Source organism: Mesoplodon densirostris, chromosome 5 (genome assembly GCF_025265405.1).
Source record: "Mesoplodon densirostris isolate mMesDen1 chromosome 5, mMesDen1 primary haplotype, whole genome shotgun sequence".
Lineage (NCBI taxonomy): Eukaryota > Metazoa > Chordata > Mammalia > Artiodactyla > Ziphiidae > Mesoplodon > Mesoplodon densirostris.
This window is the reverse complement of record NC_082665.1, coordinates 55,858,756-55,885,578: the sequence shown is the minus strand read 5'-3', so window position 1 is coordinate 55,885,578 and position 26,823 is coordinate 55,858,756. Positions and strand designations below refer to the sequence as shown.

Sequence of the window (26,823 nt, the reverse complement as noted above, 5' to 3'; positions counted from 1 at the left end):
AGCACTTATTTCAGCAAGTAGAGCATATTTAATTACAGTGGGAAAAGCCTAAGTGTATTTTTTTCCCCATTCTATTATCCTGCAATCCCTCCTGCCTTTTTTTTTTTTTTTTTTTTTTTTTTTTTTGCGGTACGCGGGCCTCTCACTGTTGTGGCCTCTCCCGTTGTGGAGCACAGGCTCCGGACGCGCAGGCCCAGCGGCCACGGCCCACGGGCCCAGGCGCTCTGCGGCACGTGCGATCCTCCAGGACCGGGGCACGAACTTGCGCTCCCCGCATCGGCAGGCGGACTCCCAACCACTGCGCCACCAGGGAAGCCCCCTCCTGCCTTTTTTTCTGTGTCAAAGTCCTGCATGATGATGTGTGAATCAGTCAAAACTTCAATTACCTTTTACAGTAGCATCCTTATACTATAAAGAGTTTGATAAAGGAAATGCCTTACCATGTTTTCTTCTGCAGTACCGGCATGGCTAGATCTCTGATCAGTAGATGGATGCCCTTCTACAAGAAAAAACAGAACTTAAAAAAACACGTCTTCGCAAACACCCAAATTCTCCCTTATTCCCTCCTCAGTATAATTATGTTATTAGAAGCACGTTAGTTACTCCACTCTTCAAATCTTTTTTCCAACAAACAGCATTAAAAATGCATTTAATGTACAAATACCTCATCAGAAACAGACAGCAGTAAATTCTTATGGCTGATTCAGTTCCTCCAAAGCAGGGATAAAGGCAATTCAACCAGGTCAGCAATTCCTGGCTCTTTAAGATTGTTGGCCTGATTCCTACCAGATATAAACAATGGAAAATAGCCAAGGTGGTGATGGATAGGAAAAAGAGACATAATGTCATTTCTCAAGGAAGGCCTTCCTTCTGGGTCTTGCTAAACTCTAGGATAATTTATACTAAGGGCATTTTAAAACAGAGTAATAGAAAAGGGACTTTAAAAAGAAAACATACAAGCCATAGTCATATGAAACAACAACCTGGGAACTGGAGGTTTTGTGACTTGTAGTTTAACAGCTTGAAATATATTTTCAGCCCACCTAACTACAGAACTGTGGAACTTCTTTTTATTTTAAGTGGTCAATACCCTAACATGTTTTTTTCTGATATCTCCTGACTGCTCCTCCAGAATCAGAATCCATCCTGCTCTCTGCCACGGGAAGCTGACCTGGATGGGTTCTACCTGCAGGGCTTCTCTTCCCTCTGGTTTCCAGGTAGGGTGGAGATCAAAGGCAGGGAAGGACAAAATCAGGTACTTATTCTAGCTCCTTCCCTAGAGTCTACCTGTGTCCTCTGAGTGAAGGTCACCCTCCTTACAACACAGCTCGTTCCATGACTCTCCTTGCAGGTTTTGGGCACTGCTCTTTCTCCTTGTCCCTTCAAGTTCAGGTTTTCTACCAAAGTTCTGGGGGAATGCACTATCTTCTGTGCTCCCCTTTGTCCAGTTTTGAGTGTGCCAGGTACTGTGTGTTGGAACTTCACTTGTGCACACTTCCAATACAGAAACTAAACCATCATTCTGGAGCAGTACGTAGTGCCCCCTCTCCTATAATTGGAACCTAATCACAAGTATCATTATATTAGGGTTTACATGTGGGGGACAAACTAGACTACCTGCAACCTCCCATCTTTTCCTGCTTCTGGCAGCTAAGAGACAGGAGCAACAAGTAAGGGGACTGACCTATTAGTGTAATCAATCACAGGGCTACAACTGGTGAAATCCTCACTCATGATCACCCTTAAAATCCTACCTTCAATAATGGTGTCTGCTATATCAAATAACCCTAACTTCAGCAGGGGCAATAGGCAAATATCAATCAAAAGAAGGGACATGGGATCTATTTAAACCTCCCAGGACACTCAGAGCTTTCTCGGAGAGATTATGAAAGAAGGGGGAGCTTCTTGGGGCCTAGAGCTACCTCTGCCACTGGTTAGCTGGGTCATCTTAGGTGGGGCATATAAGAGTCTGTTTCACATACCTACTTAGAATTTGTGTTAACTTTCTGGATTCTAGTTTTCTGATCTGTAAAATGTGGAAATAAGTAAATTCAAGCTTTTCATAGATCTAATTCTGTTGATAAAAGCAAAGTCTTTTAAGAAGTCCTGTGACCATGGAATCTTAATGTATCATGTTAAATTACTACAAGTAATTAAATTGCTGTAAGTAACACAGGTTTCTAGCAGAAAATTTAGAAAAAGTTTTTTTAAAAACTTAACAAGGATTAAAATAAAATAGCCCATCAAGGACAATGCTGTTTTGAGCAGTAGCAACTATAGGCAAAGCTCAAAGAAAGTGAAAACAGAGCCCAGGGACTTAAGGAAGTCCAGCCATAATAGAAGTACCTGGGCAGATTGTGTGGTGGAGAGATGTGTAGTACCTCTCTACAAAGGCAAAGAACGTTTTGGCTTCTTTCCAGCTATTTTTCAATGCAAGATAATTCAGATCATCCTGGGTATTATTTTACTGCCATATCTAAATTTTCTCTCTTTAGTAGAAAAAAGACAAATAAAACAATTTAAATAACATGTGACTTTCAATTCGTTTTATCAATTTCCTGTTATTATTAAAATATTCCATGAAAAACTGGCAGTGTGATTCAATGGATGTGCTTGTATATAGCTTGCTGTGTCTCTGACCATTTAACTCAGGATAATTTCCTAGAAGTAAGTAGTTAGGTGGAAATGTGGGCACCTTTTAAAGAATTTTTGAAAAAGTTTAAAAACAACTCTGCATAAAATTCAGATCTATTTACATGCCTAGCAGCAGTGTAGGTGTGCAGCTGCAGGTGTATCTTTGATGCACCTCTACCTGAACACCCAGGCACAAGACCAAATCCTCCATGAGATATTACCTGTGCAGAAACAGATGCATCTTCTTGATTTAACAGCTTGAGTTACCCCTGAAAGCAACAAAACTGCCACCATGACTGCCACCAATGTTGAAACAATTATTACGACAACTGTTCCTTGACTTGCTTCTAAATAAAACAAACAAAAAGTCTATAAGCTGGAAGAAAAGTTACCAGAAAATAAAAGAAAATGTATAGATGGTGAGTAGAGTATGTTTACTAATTTTATAACTAGCTATTTCTGCATCCTGGATGGGAGACAGATTTCATATTAGTGAAAAAACTCTTCCTAGTGAAAAGACCCATTAAAGATATGAACAACAGCCCTGTCTGGACCAGAGTTTTTCATGAGCATAAATAATAACTCCCAACCTCAATGTATCTATTGTGGGAAACCTGCCAAAGCTGTGATATTAACCAATTTGGGGCCTAGTGGGGATGAGAGTCAGGAGAGAAAAAGTCTGAAAACTTGAGAGACAATGAGTCTTCTATGTATTTTAAGTCTTTATTGTTTTTTATTGTAATAAGATAATCAACACACTTTTACAGAGGAATAATTATGACTACAAACTAGCCTCAGCCTAGTGTATTCCTTGGGGGATGAAGGGAGTTTGCAGTGAACCCTTGGATTGGAGAAGGCAGGATCCTAGAGGAATAGAGATGAGCAGTGCAGAGGGGATGAGAAGAGTTGAGTAGGAGCCATGATCTTGAGTAAAAGGTGACAGGTGACCACCAGGATAACCAATAGTGCTTGGAGCTCCTCAGGAATAACTGGAGGAGCCAGAACTCTTTTCAGCATCTTTGTTGGAACTAGCATTGTTATAATTAGTATTAAAGGAAGTGGGGAACTCAGAAGCCAGAAACTTGGAGAACTTGAGTAACCAAAGTCAGAACCAGCTAATCTTATAATCCATGTTCTACCAAAGAGTAAGGAGCAAGCATTAGAGAACAGAGGTCAAATTCAGGGGGGAAGATAATTATGGCTTTTCTTTAAAATGAACAGCTCTGTATAATGGATGTCAATTTTTATGAATATACTTAATGTTTTACAACCAATAAAACATTAATCTCGCCACATATTTGTCATCCTGAAATTCTACACCCATGTAGAGGAGTAATTAAGTAGAAATGTTGACTTCCTAAGGTGTTTTCATAGGCATATTTTTCCTCCTGAAGAAAATTCTGCAATGTACAGCTTCTTACTTTATCCATGACCCTCAGTTCCCCCATCTGTAAAGGGATTTGTCCAAGATCACACATTGATTCAGCAGCAAAATTATTTAGCAAGAATTATTTAATTTCATTCAATTCAGTGCAAACTTTCTATAGAAGATCCAGACTCTAGGAATCATAAGCCCCACTATCTGAGCCTCCTTTTCAAATACTGCAGTATTTCCTGGGCAAGGCAGCAAGCAGAAAATTGCAATTCAGTACAGAACACCAAGTTTCCTTGAAAGAGTGTTTGTCCTGTTCCCTGCCCTGATGGGGTAGTTCCTGCTATAGACCACTTTCTGGGGGGAAGTACGGGCAAACCCTCTTGCAGTCTCAACTGACCAGTATTTTACTTCAGAATGAGAGGTTCTGAAAAGCTTTTCTTTGACAGAGATGGAATGGTCATGATGCTTCACTTTGTGTAAACTGAAAATTAGACCTCTAATTAGAAAGATGGGCCAGATGTGGTCTTCAGACTGTTTCTTCCTGATTATTTTCTAAACTCCAAAATGAATCCAACATTTAAGAAAACAGAATTAAAGCTTAACTGTATTTTATGTAAAAGTGACAGCCCTATTTTGGGGAAAAATAGGAGCTTCATCTGCATCTCAGTTTTCAGTACCCTCAAAGTAGCAACTCTACCAAGGGAGTGTTATCACTCAGTGTCTTGAAGTTTCTATCTGTTTGAAGTTGTCCTTGACCCAAGGACAACTCTGTATTCTTATCTCCAAAATGCACTAAATAGAATCTCCAAACCTTCAAATCTGTTATTTCTCCTAATTTTCATAACTAGAGTGACAAAAATATTTCTAAAACATATGTTCCACTGACTCATATTTTAATAAAGAATAGAAAGAGAAGTGCCATGGTCTCCCATGATGTCAAGTTGATCACTTAAGGGTAAGGGTGATCAGCCCACCTTGAAAGTCAACTTCATGAGTACACATTCCATGACTCTATGGATACTGGACTAGAAATATTTTAATTAATGAGTTTTACCAGTTAGCTACCAATAGAGGTAAAAAAAAAAATGAGCCAAATCAGGCATACACGTAATGTTTCAAATGTCCTTTGATAAGTGTTTTCACCAGATTCACAGACCATGCTTCCCCAGCATCCAGCAGAGTCCAAATTCTAACTTCCTCCTGTACCTACACAGCTTCAACTCCCCAAACCCAGACCCTGAGGCACAGATGAGGCACAGTGGTAAGCAGGAACTGAAGATGCTCAGCCCACAGAGTAACAAAACATATAGGTTCCCTCTTCATTTCTGAAGCCCTGAAACCCTAAAAAGGAAATCTTTGGGGAGTAATTTCTTTTTTTTTTTTTTTCAATGCAAGACTTGCCTGCGGTTGAAGGAAGGAGATTGTCTTGACTGGAAGTATCCCTGTAGACAGTATTTTCAGAAATTCTATACAAAGGTATTCTTGAAATGGCAACCTAATTTTCCTGTTTGATGTTCACAATCTCTAATGCTGTACCCTAAACCCATTATGCAACCCTACTTGTAACTTACCTACATGCAGTGTTTGGATGGTGAGTAAAGTATACTTGCTTGAAGAAATATTGCACAGGTATTCCCCACTGTCTGAAAGATGAAGATCCTTCAAAGTCAAAGAGAAGTCATGCAGGTTTATCAGCTCTTTGTTCCATGAAAGTAGGGGTTCATTGATAATTGTTTCTTGTGAGGAGTTCAGAAAGTAAGCCAGGACCAAAGAATTCCCACTGTCCACTCTGGACCAAGTGACTGTGAAATCTTGATTTGGTAGGATAAAACCGTTTTCAGGTTTACACGAGAGTGAAACGTTTTCATTTTGCATTTTACGAAGTCCATCTAACAACAGAATAGAAAAGTAAAGATTAATGAAAACAAAATTTTCAAAAGAATTTTCTAAGTTACACTTAGAAATATCTTTGAAAATACCTTTTGGAAAGCAATGAGATATTTGTACTGTGGAGTTTATTAAAAGCTTTACTACCACTATTTCAAAGTCTCCCACCAAGGTTAAGCTTAGGCTTCAGGAGACCTAAGCCTGGGCCAGCTAGGAAGGTGACACACCTGGTTTTTAACTCCTACAGCCTGACGGTGATCACTCAAGAATGTTGCTATGGTTATCAGCCTTTTAAACTCAGTGATCTTCTTCTGCTGATCCCGAGTGCTGGAGTTACGTCCTTGTCACTATCTACACCGTGGCAGTCTCTGCTACTTTCATGGTCTCCACCACTCCTTAATCTCTCTTTCAAGACAGAGTCTCTTTTCTTGCACATAAGAAGTGTATTTCTAATTGTGCAGGTAATTCCTCACTGGACCAAGCTCTTAGAACAGAGACTCTGCTGGGTATTCTTAGCTTGCCCCTCCAGAGCTAACTCCATCTTGTCCTTCCTATTCTCTGGTTCTGTCAGCTGACCTCTATGGACTACCGTGAATTGTTCTCCCTGGTTCTAGACATACCTACTTTGCAGTCCACCTGCGAGAGAGTGATGCCAAAGCAAGCCATCTAAAATGCCACTTCCAGTCGCTCTAATATTTCATATCCTTCTTTGGCTCCATACTACCTCCAGGGCTGGCTCAAGCTCTTCAGCAAGATGAAGGCATTTGATCTGGTTTTTGCCTTCTACTCTAGGCTTATCTTTTGATACTTCCGTTTAACCCTCAACCATTAATATTTCCACAAATTCAAGCAATATTTACTCCTCTGTGCTTTTGTGTATAGTATGTTTTTTGCCTGGAATGCCTATGTTCTCCTGGAATTTCCTATTGCTCTTTTAAAATTCTGCCCTTATGCAACTTCCTTAAGCATATATTCTGTAAAAACCTGATCCATACCCAACCACAGTGAACAGAATTACTCACTCTCTTTGTATGCTATGTTCCTGGTTTAGTTTTAGTTTTACATGTTTGTACTAGATGCTGTGGATCCAGAAGTAAGAGTCCACAGCATCTAGTACACATCTGGTTTTTAAATTCACAGTCTGAGAGTGACAAAGCTTGGCACATAATAGATCCTCAACAAGACAAAATAACATTGAGCCCAAGGAACTGTTGGAACTCCAGGATACTCATTTCTGAATAAACATGAGAAATTATGATTTTCCTTAGAAAATATTTGCAATTTAATATTTTCAACCCTTTCCCATGTTTCCATTGCTGCCTGGCTGATGAACAGAGAACACTGGCTGCTCACACTATTGACATCATATAAAGGTAGTGAATAATTCATATTTTTAGTGTCTTCTTGGTGAATATTTTGAGAATTTGAAACTCAGGGGTGGAGGCAGGACCAAGATGGCAGAGTAGGAGGACCCCAAGCTCACCTCCTCCCACAGACACACTAAAACTACAACTACATATAAAACAACTCTCTCTGAGAATGACCTGAAGACCAGCAGAATGGCTCATCTATAACTAAGGATATAAAGAAAAAAATACGCCAAGGTGAATAGGAGGGGAAGAGAAGTGATCTAGTCAGGACCCGCACCCATGAGGGAGACCCTGCACTGCTCCAGCTCCACCCCTGTCAAGGCAGTAGTCCTCACATGCCCCAGGAAAAGCCCTGGCCTGTTCCAGGCTCCAGCTCTAGCCCCCCTGGCTCCAGCCTGCACCTACCAAGGCTGCACCCCCAGCATGCCCCAGAAGAAGCCCTGGCCTGTGACTGGCTCAGCTCTAGTCCCCACCCCTCACCAAGGCAGCAGCCCCCAACACACCTGAGGAGAAGCCCCAGTCCATACCAGGCTCCAACTCTAGCCCACCCCACCCCCCAGCTCCAGCCCATGCCAGTGATAGCCCTGGAGTGCCCCAGAAAAGGTCCCTCTCCATGCTTGCTTCATATCCAGCTCTCCCACCAAAGCCACTGGGCACATGGAGATTGCATAGGGAGACTCTCACACAAGGACATACCTTCAAGATTGAGATAGGTAATTGTATTGCCTAATTTTATAAACACAAACAGAGAGTTGAACAAATTGAAAAGACTGAGAAATATGTTCCAAATGAAAGAACTACCCTAATGAAATGGAGATAAGTAGTTTACCTGATAAAGAGTTCAAAGCAATGGTCATTAAAATGCTCACCAGGGGCTTCCCTGGTGGGGCAGTGGTTGAGAGTCCACCTGCCGATGCAGGGGACGTGGGTTTGTGCCCTGGTCTGGGAGGATCCCGCGTGCCATGGAGCAGCTGGGCCTGTGAGCCATGGCCACTGGGCCTGTGCATCTGGAGCCTGTGCTCTGCAACAGGAGAGGCCGCAACAGTGAGAGGCCCGAGTACGCCAAAAAAAAAAAAAAAAAAAAAAATGCTCACCAAACTCAATAAAAGAACAGAGGAACACAGTGAGAACTTCAACAAAGAATTAGAAAATATAAAAAAGAGCTGAAGAATACAGTAACTGAAATGAAAATTAGAGGGAATCAAGAGCAGATTAGGTAATACAGAAGAATGTATAAGTCACCTGGAAGATAGAATAGTGGAAACCACCCAATCAGAACAACAACAACAAAAAAATACATTTTTAAAATGAGGATAGTTTAAGGGGACCTCTGGAACAACATCAAGCATACTAACATTCATATTATAGGTGTCCCAGAAGGAGAAGAGAGAGAGAAAGGGGAAGAAAACATATTTGATGAAATAATGGCTAAAAATTTCCCTAATCTGAAGAAGGAAACAGATATTCAGGTCCAGGAATCTCAAAGAGTCCCAAACAAGATGAACCCAAAGAGATCCACACCAACATATCATAATCAAAATGGCAAAAGTTAAAGACAAAAAAATTTTCAAGGCAGCAAGAGAAACAGAGTCACATAAAAGGGAACTCTTTTAAGACTATCAGCTAATTTTTCAGCAGAAACTTTGCAGGCTAGAAGGGAGTAGTATGATATATTTAAAATGCTGAAAGGGTAAAAACCCTACAACCTAGGTTACCCTACCAAGGAAGGTTATCATTCAGAATTGAAGAAGAAATAGTTTCCCAGATAAGCAAATGATCTTAAATGACACATTAGACTAAATGGACTTAATAAATAAGTAGAAACCATTCCATACAAAAAAAACATCAGAATATACATTCTTTTCAACTGCACATGGAACATCCTCCAGGATAGGTCACAATGCTAGGTTATAAAACAAGTCTCAATAAATTTAAGAAGACTGAAATCATATCAAGCATCTTTTCTGACTACAATAGTATAAAGCTAGAAATCAATTACAGGAAGAAAACTGGAAACAGCACAAATGTGGAGACTAAACAATATGCTACTAAAAAACAAAGTGTTGATGAAGAAATCAAAGAGGAAATAAAAAAACACCTAGAGACAAATGAAAATAGAAACACAATGTTCCAAAATCTATGGGATGCATCACAAGAAATTCTAAGAGGGAAGTATATCATGATACCGGCCCACCTCAAGAAACAAGAAAAATCTCAAATAACGTATCTTTTCTAAAGGATATAGAAAAAGAAGAATGAATAAAGACCAAAGCTAGTAGAGAAATGAAATACCAAAGGTCAGAGTGAAAATAAATGAAGTAGAGACCAAAAAAACTATAGAAAAGATCAATTAAACTAAGAGCTGTTTCTTTGAAAAGATAAACAAAATTGGAAAAACCTTTAGCCAGACTCATCAAGAAAAAGAGATGTGCTAAATAAATAAAATTAGAGAAGTTACAACCAATATCACAGAAATACAATCATCAGAGAATACTATAAACAGTGATACACCAACAAATAGGACAACCTGGAAGAAATGGATAAGCTCCTAGAAACCTACACTCTTCCAGGACTAATTCAGGAGGAAATAGAAAAGCTGAACAGACTGATTTCTAGTAATGAAACTGAATCAGTACTAAAAAAATTCCAACAAACAAAAGTCCAGGATGAAATGGCTTCACAGGAGAATTCTACCAAATATTTAAAGAAGAGTTAATACCTATCCTTCTCAAACTATTCCAAAAAATTGAAGAGGAGAGAACACTTCCAAACACATTCTACAATGCCACATTACCCTGATACCAAACCAATCAAAGACACTACAAGAAATGAAAATTACTGGCCAATATCCCCAAAGAACATAGATTCAAAAATCCTCAACAGGGCTTCCCTGGTGGCACAGTGGTTGAGGGTCCGCCTGCCGATGCAGGGGACGCGGGTTCGTGCCCCGGTCCGGGAGGATCCCACATGCCGCGGAGCGGCTGGGCCCATAGCCACGGCCGCTGAGCCTGCGCGTCTGGAGCCTGTGCTCCACAACGGGAGAGACCACAACAGTGAGAGGCCCGCATACCGCAAAAAAAAAAAAAAAAAAAAAAAATCCTCAACAAAATATTGTAAGCCAAATTAATTCAACAACACATTAAAAGGATCATGTGTTATGATCAAGTATAATTTTTCCCAGGGATGCAAGGATGGTTTAATATCCATCAATCAATCACTCTGATATACCACATTAATAAAGCAAAGGATAAAAATCATGATCATCTCAAAAGATGCAGAAAAAGCATTTGACAAAATTCAACAACACTTATGATAAAAACTCTCAACAAAGTTGGTTTGGAGAGAACATACATTCACATAAAAAGGCCATATATAACAAACCCACAGGTAACATCATACTCCAGGGTGAAAAGCTGAAAGCTTTTCCTCTAAGATCAGGAACAAGACAAGGATGTCACTCTTGCCATTTCTATTTAACATAGTATTGGAAATCCTAGCTACAGCAATCAGACAAGAAAAAAAAAAAATAAAAGGCAACCCAAATTAGAAGAAAAGAATTAAAATTGTTGCTATTTGCAGATGACATGATACCACACATAAAAAAACATAAAATTTCCACCAAAAAGCTATTAGAATTAATAAACAAATTCAACAAATTTGCAGGATACAGAGTCAATGTACAAAAAATCAGTTGTGTTTCTGTACATTAATTAAAAACTATCAGAAAGAGAAACAAAGAAAACAGTCTTATTTATAATTAAATAAAAAAGAACAAAATATTTAGGAATAAATCTAACCAAGGACATGAAAGACCTGTACTTTGAAAACTGTAAGACACTGATGAAAGAAATTGAAAACAATACAAATAAATGGAAAGCTATTCTGTGTTCATGGATTGGAAAAAATTAACATTGTTAAAATGTCCATACTACCCAAAGCAATCTACAGATCCAATGCAACCTCTATCAAAATACCTAGGACATTTTTCACAGAACTAGAAAAAATAATTCTAAAATTTGTGTGGAAACACAAAAGACGTCAAATAGCCAAAAAAATCTTGAGAAAGAAGAAAGCTAGAGTTATCATGCTCCCTGACTTCAGACTACACTACAAAGCTATAGTAATCAAAATAGTATGGTACTGGCACAAAAATCAGACACATAGATCACTGGAACCGAATAGAGCACCCAGAAATAAACCCATGCACTTATGGTCAATTAATCTATGACAAAGGAGGCAAAAATATACAGTGGAAAAAAGACAGTCTCTTTAATAAGTGGTGTTGTGAAAACTAGACAGCTACATGTAAAAGAATAAAACTAGAATATTTTCTCATACCATATACAAAAATAAACTCACAACAGATTAAAGACTTAAATGTAAAAACTGAAATCATAAAATTCCTGGAAGAAAATATAGGTAGTATGCTCTTTGATATAAGTCTTAACAATACTTTTTCGATCTGTCTCCTCAGGCAAGGGCGACAAAAGCAAAAATAAACAAATGAGACCTAATCAAATTTTAAAACTTTTACACAGGGAAGGAACCCATCAGTAAAACTGAAAGGTGACCTATTGAAAGGTAGAAGATATTTGCAAATGATATACCTGGTAAGGGTTTAATATCCAAAACATATAAAGAACTCATACAACTCAATATGAAACAAAAAAACCAAATGATCTGATTTTTAAAAATGGGCAGAGGCCTGAGTAGACATTTTCCCAAATAAGACATACAGATGACCAACAGGCACATGAAAAGATGTTCAACATCACTAATCATCAGGGAAGTACAAATCAATGCAACTGCAGTGAGATATCACCTCACACCTGTCAGAATCACTGTTATCAAAAAGACAACAAATAACAAGTGTCGGTGAGGATGTGGAGAAAAGGTAATCCTTGTGCACTGTTGGTGGGAATTTAAATTGGTGCAGTCACTATGGAAAACATGATGGAGGTTCCTCAAAAATTAAAAATGGAACTACCATATGATCCAGGAATTTGACTCCTGTGTATTTATCTGAAGAAAACAAACACACTAATTCAAAAAGATATATGCACCCCAATGTTTATAGCTCATAGCACAATTATTTACAATAACCAAGATATGTAGGCAACCAAGTGCTCACTGACAGCTGAATGGATAAAGAAGGTTTGAGTTACACACACACACAAAGTAGAATATTACTAAGCCATAAATAAAGAATAAAATCTTGCTATTGTGACAACATGGATGGACCTGGAGGGTATTATAATGAGTGAAATAAGTAGAGAAATAAAGACGAATGCTGTATGTTTTCACTTATATGTGGAATCTAAAAACAAACAAACATAATAAAACAAAAACAGACTCACAGAAACAGAGAACAAACTAATGGTTACCAGAGGGGAGAGGGATGGGAAGAGAAGCGAAATAGTTAAAGATGATTAAGAGATACAAATTTTCAGTTACAAAATAAATAAGTCACTGAGATGTAATGTCCAGCACAAGGAATATAGTCAATATTTTATAATAACTTTGTATAGTGTGTAATCTATAAAAATATCACTATGTTTTATAACCCAAACTCATATAATATTGTAAGTCAACTATACTTCAATAAATTTAAATATTAAAAAAAAGAAACTCAGGGGAAGAGAAGGCCAAAAAGGAAAGCTAACCTCCACTTTCCCCATATAATAGAGATTTACAGAAAAAATTTGCTTTGCTTCTAGTGAAGTATAAAAGAATATTGATAATTTTCCTCAGAATTAGATAAATGGTGCCAAATTAATTTTTCTTCTCCTTAAACTCTTCTTAAGCAGTAGCTTGTAGATATAGAGACTGGTGAGAGTTTGGGTTTGTTCAAATAAATGAGAGGAAGGCGTAGAGGTGTTGATAAAGATTAATGGGCTAATACTACTTAAGAAGACTAAACATAAAGAGACTAAACAGAAGCAATACTAATTTCTGTTGGTTGAAAAACTGGCAAGAATCAGAGGTTGTGACCTGCTGGGAAACAAGTATCCTTTCCTTCTCCTCTGATCTTCTAAAATGCAATGCAGGTAGAAAATTCTATGTAGAAGAACCATAGAGAAATACAGTAACGTTCATGGATGTATTTTCTGCTTTCCATTTCACAATTGTTTTCCTTCAACTCATAAACACCTTGCAAGGTAAGAATTACTTCCATTTTACCAACAAGGAACCAGTGCTCAGAAGTCAAAATGATTGCTTGAGGTAAATAGAGCCAGTAATATTAGATCTGGGACTCCAGTCCTGGTCTTCTAGCTGCTGCAAATGCATTTCCTTCCTTTGTGTTCCTCTCTTAACCTGTAAATCAAACCCCATTCCCTCCCAATCTCTGACAGCACAGGTACACAGAAAGCCTTGTGGAGCCTACCTTTCATTGTCCATCTCCCTGTCCATGTTTGCTTCAGCAATGTGTTTTCAATAGCACATTGATAAGATGAATTTGATCCTGTAATATTTACTCTACTGTTAATATAAAAAGGACCCAAAGATCCGATTTCTTCCTTATTGTTTTCAGAGATTGGTGTATTATCCACTTTCCATGTGATAATTGGATAAGGATAAACACTTAACACATTGCATATTAAGAAGCTGTCTGTGGTGTTCTTTTCATACTTCATCACAGGTGTGACAAAAGCTATGTGGGAGAAAGAAAGGCACGTGAGGAACTGTCATTAGCTTCTTTTTAGTCCATCTGTGCAGAATACATTATTTTAATACCCATGAAATGAAAAGCTAAGCTTTGTGAGCAAAACTTGGCAGTTTCTGAAAGAAAAAACAGCAAAAACTCTGTAGAACCTTAAGATATAGTCTGGTGATCTACAAGGGAAAAAAAGCATGTATGGATACATAACAACTAGCAAGCTCAATTCTCTAGAAAGAATTCTAGAAAAAAATCTAATGGCCTCACTGAGCAGTCAAAATGTGGGTGTCAAAGCTGATAAACTAGAGCTCACACAGCAGTTTGTACTCTTCAGGTACTGACTCAGAGCCTTTTTGATTCTTTGTTTACCCATAATTCTTAGATTTCTGAGTCAAGGTCTGAAGCAGATAAATGGAACAGAGGGAGAAAGAACAAGAGCTAGATAAAACAACCCATTAGAAAATGCCCCTCCCAATAAATAAATGATTAGATAAATAAAGTTAATACAAACAGGAGGAAAGCATATAGTATTACAATTAACTTCATTTAGAAAACAGAAAAATATAATTTAAATCAATTCAATATTTTTAAGTTATCATATTGGCAGAATGTCTTAAGATGGTTAATATTGGGTGTTGATAAGACTTAAGGGGAAAATGTATACTCTTACGCTGCTGGTGTAAGTGCCATATTAAAATTTTACTTCTGATACTTTTGTTTCAGACCATTTCCCAGTATTAAATATAAGGATGTTCATCACAACATTTTTTGGAACGTAAAACACTAGAAATACCTAAATACCTACTAATGGAGGAACAGGTGCATCGATTATAGCATGTCTAAACTATGAGATACTATGCATTAAAAATAATGAGGTAGTTTGTATGTATTATCTTGGAAGGAAGCCCATAGCATATTAAAGTAAGAAGAAGGCATTACAGAAAACATGGAATGGTATCATTGTCATGTTTTATAAAATGTTATATGTACACTTACCTCCCACTTTTAGTATCACTTTGTTTATGATTTTTCCATGTGATGTTCCCACATAGCATATGTAAGTTCCTTCATCCTGAAGCTTTAATCTTTTGAAAGATAGGGAGGCATTCCCATTGTGTATTTCACCATGGAAGAGGGATGTCCTATTTACATAACTGGGATCTTGCTTTTCCAACTGGTCACTGTCTTTGTAGTATCAGTAAACATAATTATCTTGATTCTTCCAGTGAACTACAACATCGGGCCCACTCTCAAATGAGCAAGGGAGAATTACATCTTCATCAAGTCTTCCAATGACTATTTGCTCACTCATAATAATATGACTAAAGGAAGCTAAAAAGAACGTATCTAAAAACAAGAGCAGTTATGAAGAGAGTTAGTGATGGGTGCTTATCAAGGGTTATATCAGGACTACGTAGAAGAACTATCCTAGGTCAGCAGCCTGATCATTAACAGACCACATCATCTATCAAGAACACTTGCTAGTCTAATTACTAGAAACAAGCCATGAAGCTCTATGTTTGAGTGTCTGCAATTTCAATCGAGTATCTGTTGTATTCAATGTAACCATGAGAATTGACAACAGCATAAAGCATAGAAACTTTGTTCCATGCTTGATCAATAGTCTCATCTCTCCTCTGATCCTGGCTTGCTACAGTTGCTGGAAATTATGTATATTATATAAATTAAAGATTCCTGTTGATTTTATTCCCTGAACACATTCACTTTTAACACCTACTATAACAATAACAAATGAGTTTATCCAGCTAGCTGGAGCCAGCAGGCCCTAAAAGAATAGAATAAACTTAACTTGGTTGGGTTAGGAAATATTTGGAGCATGTAGAAGACAACGCTGCATTAAGGGGTCTGTTGGGAATATGTAGACATTACTTTCAAGAAAGGGTGCACATAAGAGGAGGAGTCCAAAAGGGGAAATGAAGTGATTCATTTATTTTGGCTTTAAGACAACTCTCAGGATATACTATGAGTCCATCAAAATATAGTTAAGGAATATTATTCTGGATATAAATGTAGAGGTCCAATCCTCCTAATATATATAAGTTTGTATATGTGCGTGTATATATATTTATGTATATTTTTTACTGTCAACTTCAGAAGGTGATTTTAAAAAGCAAATGGGGGCTTCCCTGGTGGCGCAGTGGTTGAGAGTCTGCCTGCCGATGCAGGGGACACGGGTTCGTGTCCCGGTCTGGGAAGATCCCACATGCCACGGAGCGGCTAGGCCTGTGAGCCATGGCCGCTGAGCCTGCGCGTCTGGAGCCTGTGCTCCACAACGGGAGAGGCCACAACAGTGAGAGGCCCGCATACCGCAAAAAATAAAATAATAATTTAAAATAATTAATTAATTAATTAATTAAAGCAAATGGACTCATCACAATCAGGTTTTTGCAAAGAAAATCTACTTACCCATTTCATAATCATTGAAGGCAGTATCCAGATTTTTTAACCAATTCACAAAACATTTTAAGTAGATCATATGCCCTATCTATGAATTCTGTGATATTTGCACTGGAAAGGACCTTATCTTACGGACAATGGACTAAACTCCTTTGACCTTGGTGAAAGCCACCCAAGATGGGATAATCAGGTGTTCATATAGCCTTGTCACAAAGTCTTTTTTCCTTTGCCTCCTCCTCTGAGGCTCTTTCCACTCTGCCATGTCCCACTTTGCCTTAGAGAGATTTAGTCTATCTCTGTACAAAGGGCTAGAGGAATGTGGCATCAAGCTGAGAAGAAAGACATGGAAAGGTGGGAGAGAAAAGGAGTGTTTTTGTCGACCTCCCTAATTGCTCTACTAAACACCTCTAATATTTCATTGGATAATTTAAAATGCCTGCCACAGGGCCTAGCAAAGCTGATAATGCCTTTTGTCAAGTGTCAAGTAAGTACCAAGCTTACACTTAAAAAAAACCCCAAATCAACCAATCAATCAAACTTGCCTTTCTAGTGATTTTATATTTGGTAGCAGATAGCAGATTAGAAAGAACCTTAGAGTAGATAGAAGAAAAGTTAGAATAGTTGACAAGCTATGGCTACAGAGGAAACAGCCCCCTTGCCTTGTGGCTCACGTTCCTATCTAATGATACAAACGACTGACACTTGGGTGTATTATAAAGGTGCTTACCTTGAGATCCACATAGAGATGGTACAAGAATGAAGAAGAAAGACAGAGCTGCCTTCATGTCATATGGAGGTCATATTAGTTATACTATCAAAGAGAAACAAAATATACAAGTTACAGATTTTAAGTACAAACAGGAATTGGAAAAGAAAGAATTAAAGTGTCTGCCTATAGGAGATTCAGTAAATTAACTACGGTACATTCACACAAATAATTCTTCTGCAACCATTAAACATAATACTGTAAAATATGGTTCAATGGCATCAAAAGAAGCTCTTAATGTTACAGGAGAAAAATCAGATTACAATGCTACTTTTAAGAAGCATAGTCCCTTTTTAAAAGCACACACATTTCTGCACATAGGAGGCTGATATGACATATCACTAGATTTACAGAAGGATGTTAACTCTGAAGAACAGGTTTCACATCTAAAGCAGTACCTGTTATGTAATAGGTGCTGAAAAATGGCTGTTGAATGAATAAAGATTTGGTATACGTTAAATAGTGGTTCTCTGGATAATAGTTTTTGTTGGTTATTTTTAAAGCTTTCTACAGTGGACATGTATTGCTTTTATAGGAAATATACTAAAAATAAATTCAATTAAATATTAAATGTCAATGGTGTTAACTATCATGTTATTTATAATCACACATTAAAAAAAACAGCAAAACAAAACCTGAAAACATATTCTTAAGTCCAATAATAGTGCAAATTATGAAGCAGCCATTAAAATAATGGTTTACAAACAGCACTTTGAAAACTAAAAAAAGTGAGAAAATATAGATGGCAAAATGCATACACACGATATAAATTCAAGTAAGTAAATAGAACTGATTTTCTCTAGTGATGGGATTATAGATAATTTTTAAAACCTCTAAAAGAAAATTTTGAAGAAATCATTTGGGAGCTCTACTATTACAAAGTTGTACTCAATCTGCTGTAGGATATGAGATGCAAGAATGATTAAAACTATTCTAAAAAATAAAGTTAGATTCCTTCATAATATCCTATCAAAATGAAACCTGGTAAATTAATAATTTATAGTTTCACTTTTACATTTTAAATACTAAAATAAAATAAATGAATATATAGCCTCGGAAAAGGGCCTTTTTAACATGGCTATACTTTTCTATATCAGGTATGTCTACATAAAAATGGGAAAAGCAGGGAATTCCCTGGCAGTCTAGTGGTTGGAACTCGGTGCTTTCACTGCCAAGGGTGCAGGTTTGATCCCTGGTTGGGGAACTAGGATCCTGCAAGCTGTGTGGAGCAGCCAAAAACAAAACAAAAAAAACCTTTAAAAAACTGGAAAAGCAACAAAAACATATTAAAATACAAATAAACAGGGAAAACATTTTCCATATGTCAAAATTATCACTCTAATAGTTTCCATCTTTCTCAGAGCAATAAGCTAAAATGTTTGGCAAGTGGCCAAATGGCAGTGTAGGAAGACCCTAGGCTCATCTCCTCCTACAGGCCCATCAAAATTACATTTACGGAGCAACTATTGATGATAAAGACCTGAAGACTACCAGAAAAGATCTTCTGCAACTAAAGATATAAGGAAGAAACCACAAAGAGGGTATAGGAGGGACAGAGATGTGGTATGGTCATGACCCACACCCTTGGGTGGGTGATCCACAAACAAGAGGATAATTACAATTGCAGAGCTTCTCTCCAAGGATTGAAGGGTCTGAGCCCCACATCAACCTCACCAGCCAAGTATCCTGCACTGGGAAGATGAACCCCCAAAATGTTGACTTTGAAGGCCAGTAGGGCTTACATTCGGGAGAGCCAGATGGCTGTGGGAAATAGAGACTCCACTGTTAAAGGGCGCACACAAAATCTCACATACTCTGGGACCCAGGGCAGAAGCAGTAATTTGAAAGGAGCCTAGGTCAGATTCACCTGCTGGTCTTTAGGAGCTTCCCAGAGAGGCAGGAGGCAATTGGAACACACCCTGGGGACACAGACACTGGTGGCAGCCATTGTGGGGAGGTCGTTCTACTGTGAGGACACTAATGCTGGCAAGTGCCATTCTGGAATTCTCCCTCTAGTTTATTAGTGACGGGACCTGTCCTCACCCACCAGCCTGTCAGCACCAGTGTGGGGGCAACTCAGCCCTGCCCACCAGCAGGCCTGCTACCTCAAGACCTCCTGAGGCCTCAGCAGCCCCAGGACACAGCCCTGCCCAACAGAGGACCCAGGACACAACCCCACCCAATATACACCAGCAGTAGGCCTGGGAGTCCTGAGACCCCAAAGCTAGCCATTGGGACCCCGCCCCACCCACCAGCAGGCCAAACACCAACTCTGAGACCTTCAGGTCCCTGTAACCACAGGCCCCAGGACACAGCTGTACTCTCAGTGGACCAGTATTAGCCCTGGGACCCCTGGGCTCCCACCCTGCCCACCAGATGATCAATAACAGCTCTAGGACACCCAGGCCCTGTAGCCAGAGAACCTGGGACTTGGCTTGGCCCACCAATGATCCATAATTAAACCCTGCACAGCCCACCAGAGAACCAGCATCATCTCCAGGATCCCTAGCCTGGCAGACAGAGACTGCAGGACACAATTTGGCCCAGCACTGAGCCAGCATTAGCCCTGGATCCCCTAGGTTATGGACCAACCCACCAGCAGGCAGACACCAGCCCCATGACCACTGCAGCCCCACAGCCTTCTGTATCAGGATTCAGCCCACAAACCAGCAGGATGGCATCAGCTCTGGAACCCCTGGGGCTCCTGCCCCACCTACCAGCAGGCCAATACCAGCTCTGGGACACCTTGGGCCATGTAGCCAGAAACCCCAGGAACTGACTCTACCCACCAGTTGACAGGCTCTATTCCCAGGACACCCTGGCCCCAGGACTCACCCACCAGCAGGAAGACACCTGCTCTGGACACCCCTGGACCCCAGTCATGCCGACCAGCTGGCCAACACCAGCTACAAGACACCTTGGACCCTTCAGTCAGCCTCCCAAGGATCCAGCTGCACTCAGCAGTAGGCCAATACCAGCTTTGGGACAACATAGAGCCCATATCCAGCAGTGTCAGAAAACTGGTCATGCCCACCAGTAGGCTGACATTATATCTGGGACCCCTGGCTGAACAACCACCCACCCACAACCCAGCTCTGCTCAGCAGTGGGCTACAACTAGCCCCAGGGACCCCTGGGGCTCTGCAGCCAGCCACCACATGATGTGGGCCCACCCACCAGTGGCTGGCAGTCCCTACACAGCACAAAGCCTGGCAACCAGCAGGACCAGGGGCCAGCCACACCTACCAGACCACCCACAGTAGTCAGCCCACCACAATAGAAGGGCACATGCAGCCCACAAGGGAGAACCACTAGAGCATACAGCTCTGGTGACCAGAGGGGACAGCACTGATGGGACACACAGGATGCCTCCCATAAAAGGCCATATCTCCAAAGTCAGGAAACATAACCTACCAAATACATAGAAATAAAAATGGCAAATTAAGGCAGCAAAGGAGTATGTTCTGAACAAAGGAACAAGATAAAACCCCAGAAGAAAACTAAGTGAAGGGGAGGTAAGAAATCCACCCAATAAAGAATTCAAGGGAATGATTATAAAGATGCTCAAAGAACTTGGGAGAAGAATGGATGAAGAGAGTGAAAAGTCAGAAGTTTTTGACAAAGAGTTAGAAGATATAAAAAGGAACCAAATAGAGATGAAGAATACAATAATGGAAATGAAAAATACACTAGAAGGAGTCAATAGTAGATTAGATGATACAGAGAAACAGGTCACTGAACTGGAAAACAGTAGTGGAAATCACTGAAGCTGAATAGAAAAAACAGAGTAAAAAGAAATGAGGGCAGTTTAAGAGACATCTGGAATATCACATGCACTAATATTCACATTATAGGGGTACCAAAAAGAGAAGAGAGAGAGAAAGGGACAGAGAACATATTTGAAGACATAATAGCTAAAAACTTCCCTAACCTGGGAAAGGAAACAGACATCCAGATCCAGGAAGCACAGAGAGTCCCAAATAGGATCAACGCAAAGAAGAACACACCTAGACACCCTGCAATTAAAGTAGTAAAATTTAGGGCTTCCCTGGTGGCTCAGTGGTTGAGAGTCCGCCTGCCGATGCAGGGGACACAGGTTTGTGCCCCAGTCTGGGAAGATCCCACATGCTGTGGAGCGGCTAGGCCCGTGAGCCATGGCTGCTGAGCCTGCGCGTCTGGAGCCTGTGCTCTGCAATGGGAGAGGCCACAACAGTGAGAGGCCCATGTACCACCAAAAAAAAAAAAAAAAAAAAGAAAGAAAGAAAAAGTGGTAAAATTTAAAGATAAAGAATATTAAAAGCAGTGAGTGAAAAGCAACAAGTGATGTACAATGGAGCTCCCATAAGGCTATCAGCTGACTTTTCAGCCGAAACTCTGCAGGCCAGAAGGGAGTGGTGTGATATATTTAAAGTGATGAAAGGGAAAAATCTACAACTAAGAATACTCAACCAGGGAAGGCTATCATTCAGATCTGAAGCAGTGAGCAAAAGTTTTACAGACAAACAAAGGCAAAGGTGCTCAGCTGCACAAAACCAACTTTATAAGAAATGTTAAAGGGACTTCACCAAGCAGAAAGAAAAAGTCATGTATGAAGATTACAAAAGGAAAAATCTCAAAAAGGCAAGTAAACAGTAAAGGTAGTAAATCAACTACATATAAAGCTAGGAGGAAGACTAAAAGACAAAAGTAGTAAAATTATATCCACAATGAATAGTTAAGGGATACACAAAATAAAATATGTAAAATATTATGCTAAAACAGTAAACATGGAGGAGGGAATAAAAATGCAAGGTTGTTACAGTTGTTAAAATGTGTTCAGGGCTTCCCTGGTGGTGCAGTGGTTAAGAATCCGCCTGCCAATGCAGGGGACATGGGCTCGAGCTCTGGTCCAGGAAGATCCCACATGCTGTGGAGCAACTGAGCCTGTGTGCCACAACTACTGAGCCTGCGTGCTGCAACTACTGAAGCCTGCGTGCCTAGAGCCTGTGCTCCACAACAAGAGAAGCCACCGCAATGAGAAGCCTGCGCACCACCAGGAAGAGTAGCCCCCGCTCGCCGCAACTAGAGAAAGCCCATGTGCAGCAACAAAGACCCAATGCAGCCAAGAAATTAATTAATCTAAAAAAAGAAAAAAAAATTTAATTTGTATGGAGACCCAATGCAGCCAAAAACAAATAAATAAATTTATATTTTAAAAAAGTGTTCAAACTTAAGAGATCAGCAACTTTAAATAATCATGGATACATATATAAGTTGTTATATATAAACCTCATGATAACCACAAACCAAAAATCTATAATGTATAAACACAAACAAAAGGGAAATGAATCCAAACATAAGACTAAAGATAGTCATCAAATAACAAAGGACAAGAGCAAAAGAAGAAAGGAACCAAAAACAACACCAAAACAATTACAAAATGGCAATAAGAACATACATATCAAGAATTACTTTAAATGTAAATGGACTAAATGCTCCAGTCAAAAGACATAGAGTAGCTGAATGGATACAAAAATAAGACCTGTATATATGCTGCCTACAAGAGAATCACTTCAGATCTAAAGACACACACAGACCAAAAGTGAGGGGGTGGAAAAAGTATTCCATGCAAATGAAAATCAAATAAAGCAGGGTAGCAATACTTCTATCAGGCAAAATAGACTTTAAAATAAAGATTGTTACAAGAGACAAAGAAGGATATTACATAGTGATCAAGGGATCAATCCAAGAAGATATAACAACTGTAAATATATATGTACCAACACAGGAACATCTAAACAGATAAAGGAAATATTAACAGACATAAAGAGAAAAACTGACAGTAATATAACAGTAGGAGATTTTAACACCCCACTTACTTCAATGCATAGATCATTCAGACAGACAATCAATAAGAAAACATATTAGACCAAATGAACTTAAGATATATATATAGAGAGAACATTATGTCTAGAAGCAGCAGATTATACAGATTTTTCAAGTTCAAATGGAACATTATCCAGGATAGATCACATGCTAGGACACAAAACAAGATTCAGTAAATTTTGAAAAATTGAAATCATATGAAGAATCTTTTCTTACCACAATGCTATGAGACTAGAAATCAAGTACAAGAAAAAAAAACTGCAAAAGCAAACATGTGGAGGCTAAACAATATGCTGCTAAACAACCAACGGATCACTGAAGAAATCAAGGAGGAAATTTAAAAAATACCTGGAGACAAATGAAAATGAAAAACCAGGGATCCAAAGTCTATTGGACACAGCAAAAGCAGTTAAAAGAGGAAGTTTATAGTGATACGAGCCTACATCAGGAAACAAGAAAAATCTCAAATAAACAATCTAACCTTACTCCTAAAGCAACTAGAGAAAGAACAAAGAAAATTCAAATTTAGTAGAAGGAAAGAAATCATAAAGATTGGAATAGAAATAAATGAAATAGACTAAAAAAAACTATGGAAAAGATCAGTGAAACTAAGAGCTGGTTCTTTGAAAAGATAAACAAAATTGATAAACCTTTAGCCAGACTCATCAAGAAAAAAAAGAGAGGGCCCAAATCATTAAAAACAGATATGAAAGAGGAGAAGATATAACCAATATCACAGAAACACAAAGGATCATAAAAGACTACTGTGGACAACTAAATGCCAATAAAATGGACAACCTAGAAGAAATGAACAAATTCCTAGAAATGTACAATCTTCCAAGACTGAACCAGGAAGAAACAGAAAATATGAACATACCTATTGCCAGTAATAAAATTTAATCAGTAATTTAAAAACTCCCAAAAAACAGAAGTCCAGGATCAGATAGCTTCACAGGTGAATTCAACCAAACATTTAGAGAAGAGTTAACACCTATCCTTCTCAAATTATTCCAAAAAACTGCAAAGGAACAAATGCTTCTAAACTTTTTCTATGAGGCCAGCATCACCCTGATACCAAAACCAGTCACAGATATCACAATAAAGGAGATTACAGGCCAATATCACTGGTGAACATACTTGCAAAAATCCTCAACAAAATATTAGCAAACCAAATCTAACAATACACTAAAAGGATCATGCACCATGATCAAATGGGATTTATCCCAGGGATGCAAGGATTTTTCAATATCCACAAATCAATGTGATATACCATTTTAATAATTTGAAGAATAAAAACTATATGGTCATCTCAATAGATGCAGAAAAAGCTTTTGACAAAATTCAAAATCCATTTATGATAAAAACTCTCCAGAAAGTGAGCATAAAGGGAACATACTTCAACACAATAAAAGTAATATATGACAAGCCCACAGTTAACATCATACTCAACAGTGAAAAGCTTAAAGCATTTCCTTTAAGATCAGAATGCCCCCTCTCACCACTTTTATTCAACATAGTATTGGAAATTATAGCCACATCAATCAGCCAAGACAAAGAAATCAAAGAAATCCAAACTGGAAAGGAAGAAGTAAAACTGTCACTGTTTGCTGATGACCTGATACTATACATAGAAATCCTAAAGATGCAACCAGAAAACTACTAAAGCTCATCAATGAATTTGGCAAAGTTGCTGGATACAAAATTAATATTCAGAAATCTGTTGAATTTCTATACACTAACAATGAACTATCAGAAAGATAAATTAAGGAAACAATCCCATTTACCAGTACATCAAAACAATAAAATACTCAGGAACAAACCTACCCAGGGAGGTAAAAGACCTGTACTTGGAAAATTATAAGACACTGATGAAAGAAATTGAAGATGACATAAACAGATAGAAGGATATACTGTGTTCATGGATTGGAAGAATATTGTTAAAATGACCATACCACCAAGGCAATCCATAGATTCAATGCAATCCCTGTCAAAATACTGAGGACATTTTTCAAAGAACTAGAACACATAATTTTAAAATTTGTATGGAAACACAAAAGACCCCGACTAGCCAAGACAGTCTTGAGGAAGAAGAACAGAGCTGGAGACATCATGCTCCCTGACTTCAGACCACACTACAAAGCTTCAGTCATCAAAACAGTATGGTACTGGCACAAAATCAGACACATAGATCAATGGAACAGATAGAGAGCACAGAAACAAACCTACACACTTATGGTCAATTAATCAATGACAAAGAAGGAAAGAATAAACAATGGAGAAAAGACAGAATCTTTAATAAGTGGTGTTGGGAAAACTAGACAGCTACATGTAAAGGAATGAAATTAGAATATTCTCTAATGCCATATACAAAAATAAACTCAAAATGGATTAAAGACCTAAATGTAAGATCAGAAATCATAAAACTTATAGAAGAAAAAAATAGGTAGAACACTCTGACATAAATCATAGCAATATGTTTTTGGATCTGTCTCCGAAAGCAAAGGAAATAAATGCAAAAATAAACATATGGGACCTAATTAAACTTAAAAATTTTTGCACAGCAAAGGAAAGCATCAACAAAATGAAAAGACAACCTACCAAATGGGAGAAAGTATTTGCAAGTGATATGACAGATAAATGGATAATATCCAAAATGTATAAACAGCATATACAACTTCAACATCAAAAAAACAAACAACCCAATTAACACACGGGCAGAAGAACTGAATAGACACTTTTCCAAAGAGAAAATGCAGATGGCCAAAAGGCACATGAAAAGATGCTCATCATTGCTAATCATCAGGGACATGCAAATCAAAGCCACAATGAGCTATCACCTCACATCTGTCAGAATGGCTATCATCAAAAAGAACACAAATAACAAATGTAGGTGGGGATGTGGAGAAAAGGGAACCCTCCTACACTGTTGGTGGGAATGTAGATTGGTACAGCCTCTGTGAAAACAGTATGGAGATTTCTCAAGAAACTAAAAATAAAACTACCATATGACCCATCGATTCCACTCCTGGGTCTATATCTGAAAAAAACAAAAACATTAATTTGAAAAGATGCATGTACCCCAGTGTTCATAGCAGTATTATTTACAGTTGCCAAGATATGGGAGCAACCTAAGTGGCAATCAATAGATGAATGGATAAAGAAGATGTGGCATATATATACAATGAAATACCACTCAGCCATAAAAAAGAATGAAATTTTGCCATTTTCAACAACATGGTTTGACCTGGAGGGTATAATGCTAAGTGAAATAAGTCAGACAGAGATAAATACTGTATGGTATCACTTTATGTGGAATCTTAAAAATAAAACAAACTACCGAATATAACAAAAAAGAAACATACAGATACAGAGAACAAACTAGTGGTTACCAGTGGAGAGAGGGAAGGGGTGAGGGGCAAGATAGAGCTTGGGGATTAAGAGGAACAAGCTACTATGTATAAAATAAATAAGCTACAAGGATATATTGTACAACACGGTGAATAGAGCTAGTATTTTATAACAACTATAAATGGAGCAGAACCTTTAAAAATTGTGAATCACCTGAAAGTTATATAATATTGTACATCAACTATACCTCAATTTAAAAAAGAATTTAAAAAAAGACAACAAATAACAAATGTTGGCAAAGATGTGGAGAAAAGGGAACCTTGTGTACTGTTGGTGGGAATGGAAACTGATGTAGCCACTGTGAAAAACAGTATGAAGATTCCTTAAAAAATTAAGAGTACCACTATCATATGATCCAGAAATTCCACTGCTGGGTATTTATCTGAAGAAAATGAAAACACCAAAGACTTCCCTGGTGGAGCAGTGGATGACACTCCATGCTT

At 38.5% G+C, this 26,823-nt stretch overlaps 1 protein-coding gene across 1 annotated transcript in view; it reads right to left on the bottom strand.

Annotated features, from left to right (window-relative positions):
- The window catches only part of HHLA2 (HHLA2 member of B7 family), a 152,254-nt gene that overhangs the window by 1,106 nt on the left and 124,325 nt on the right, over positions 1 to 26,823 (bottom strand). The window contains 6 exon segments of the mRNA XM_060099827.1: positions 441 to 499; positions 2,856 to 2,981; positions 5,581 to 5,898; positions 13,652 to 13,918; positions 14,921 to 15,271; positions 17,070 to 17,153. Of these exon segments, the coding sequence (XP_059955810.1) occupies positions 441 to 499; positions 2,856 to 2,981; positions 5,581 to 5,898; positions 13,652 to 13,918; positions 14,921 to 15,271; positions 17,070 to 17,127 (1,179 nt within the window). The 5' untranslated portion in view covers positions 17,128 to 17,153.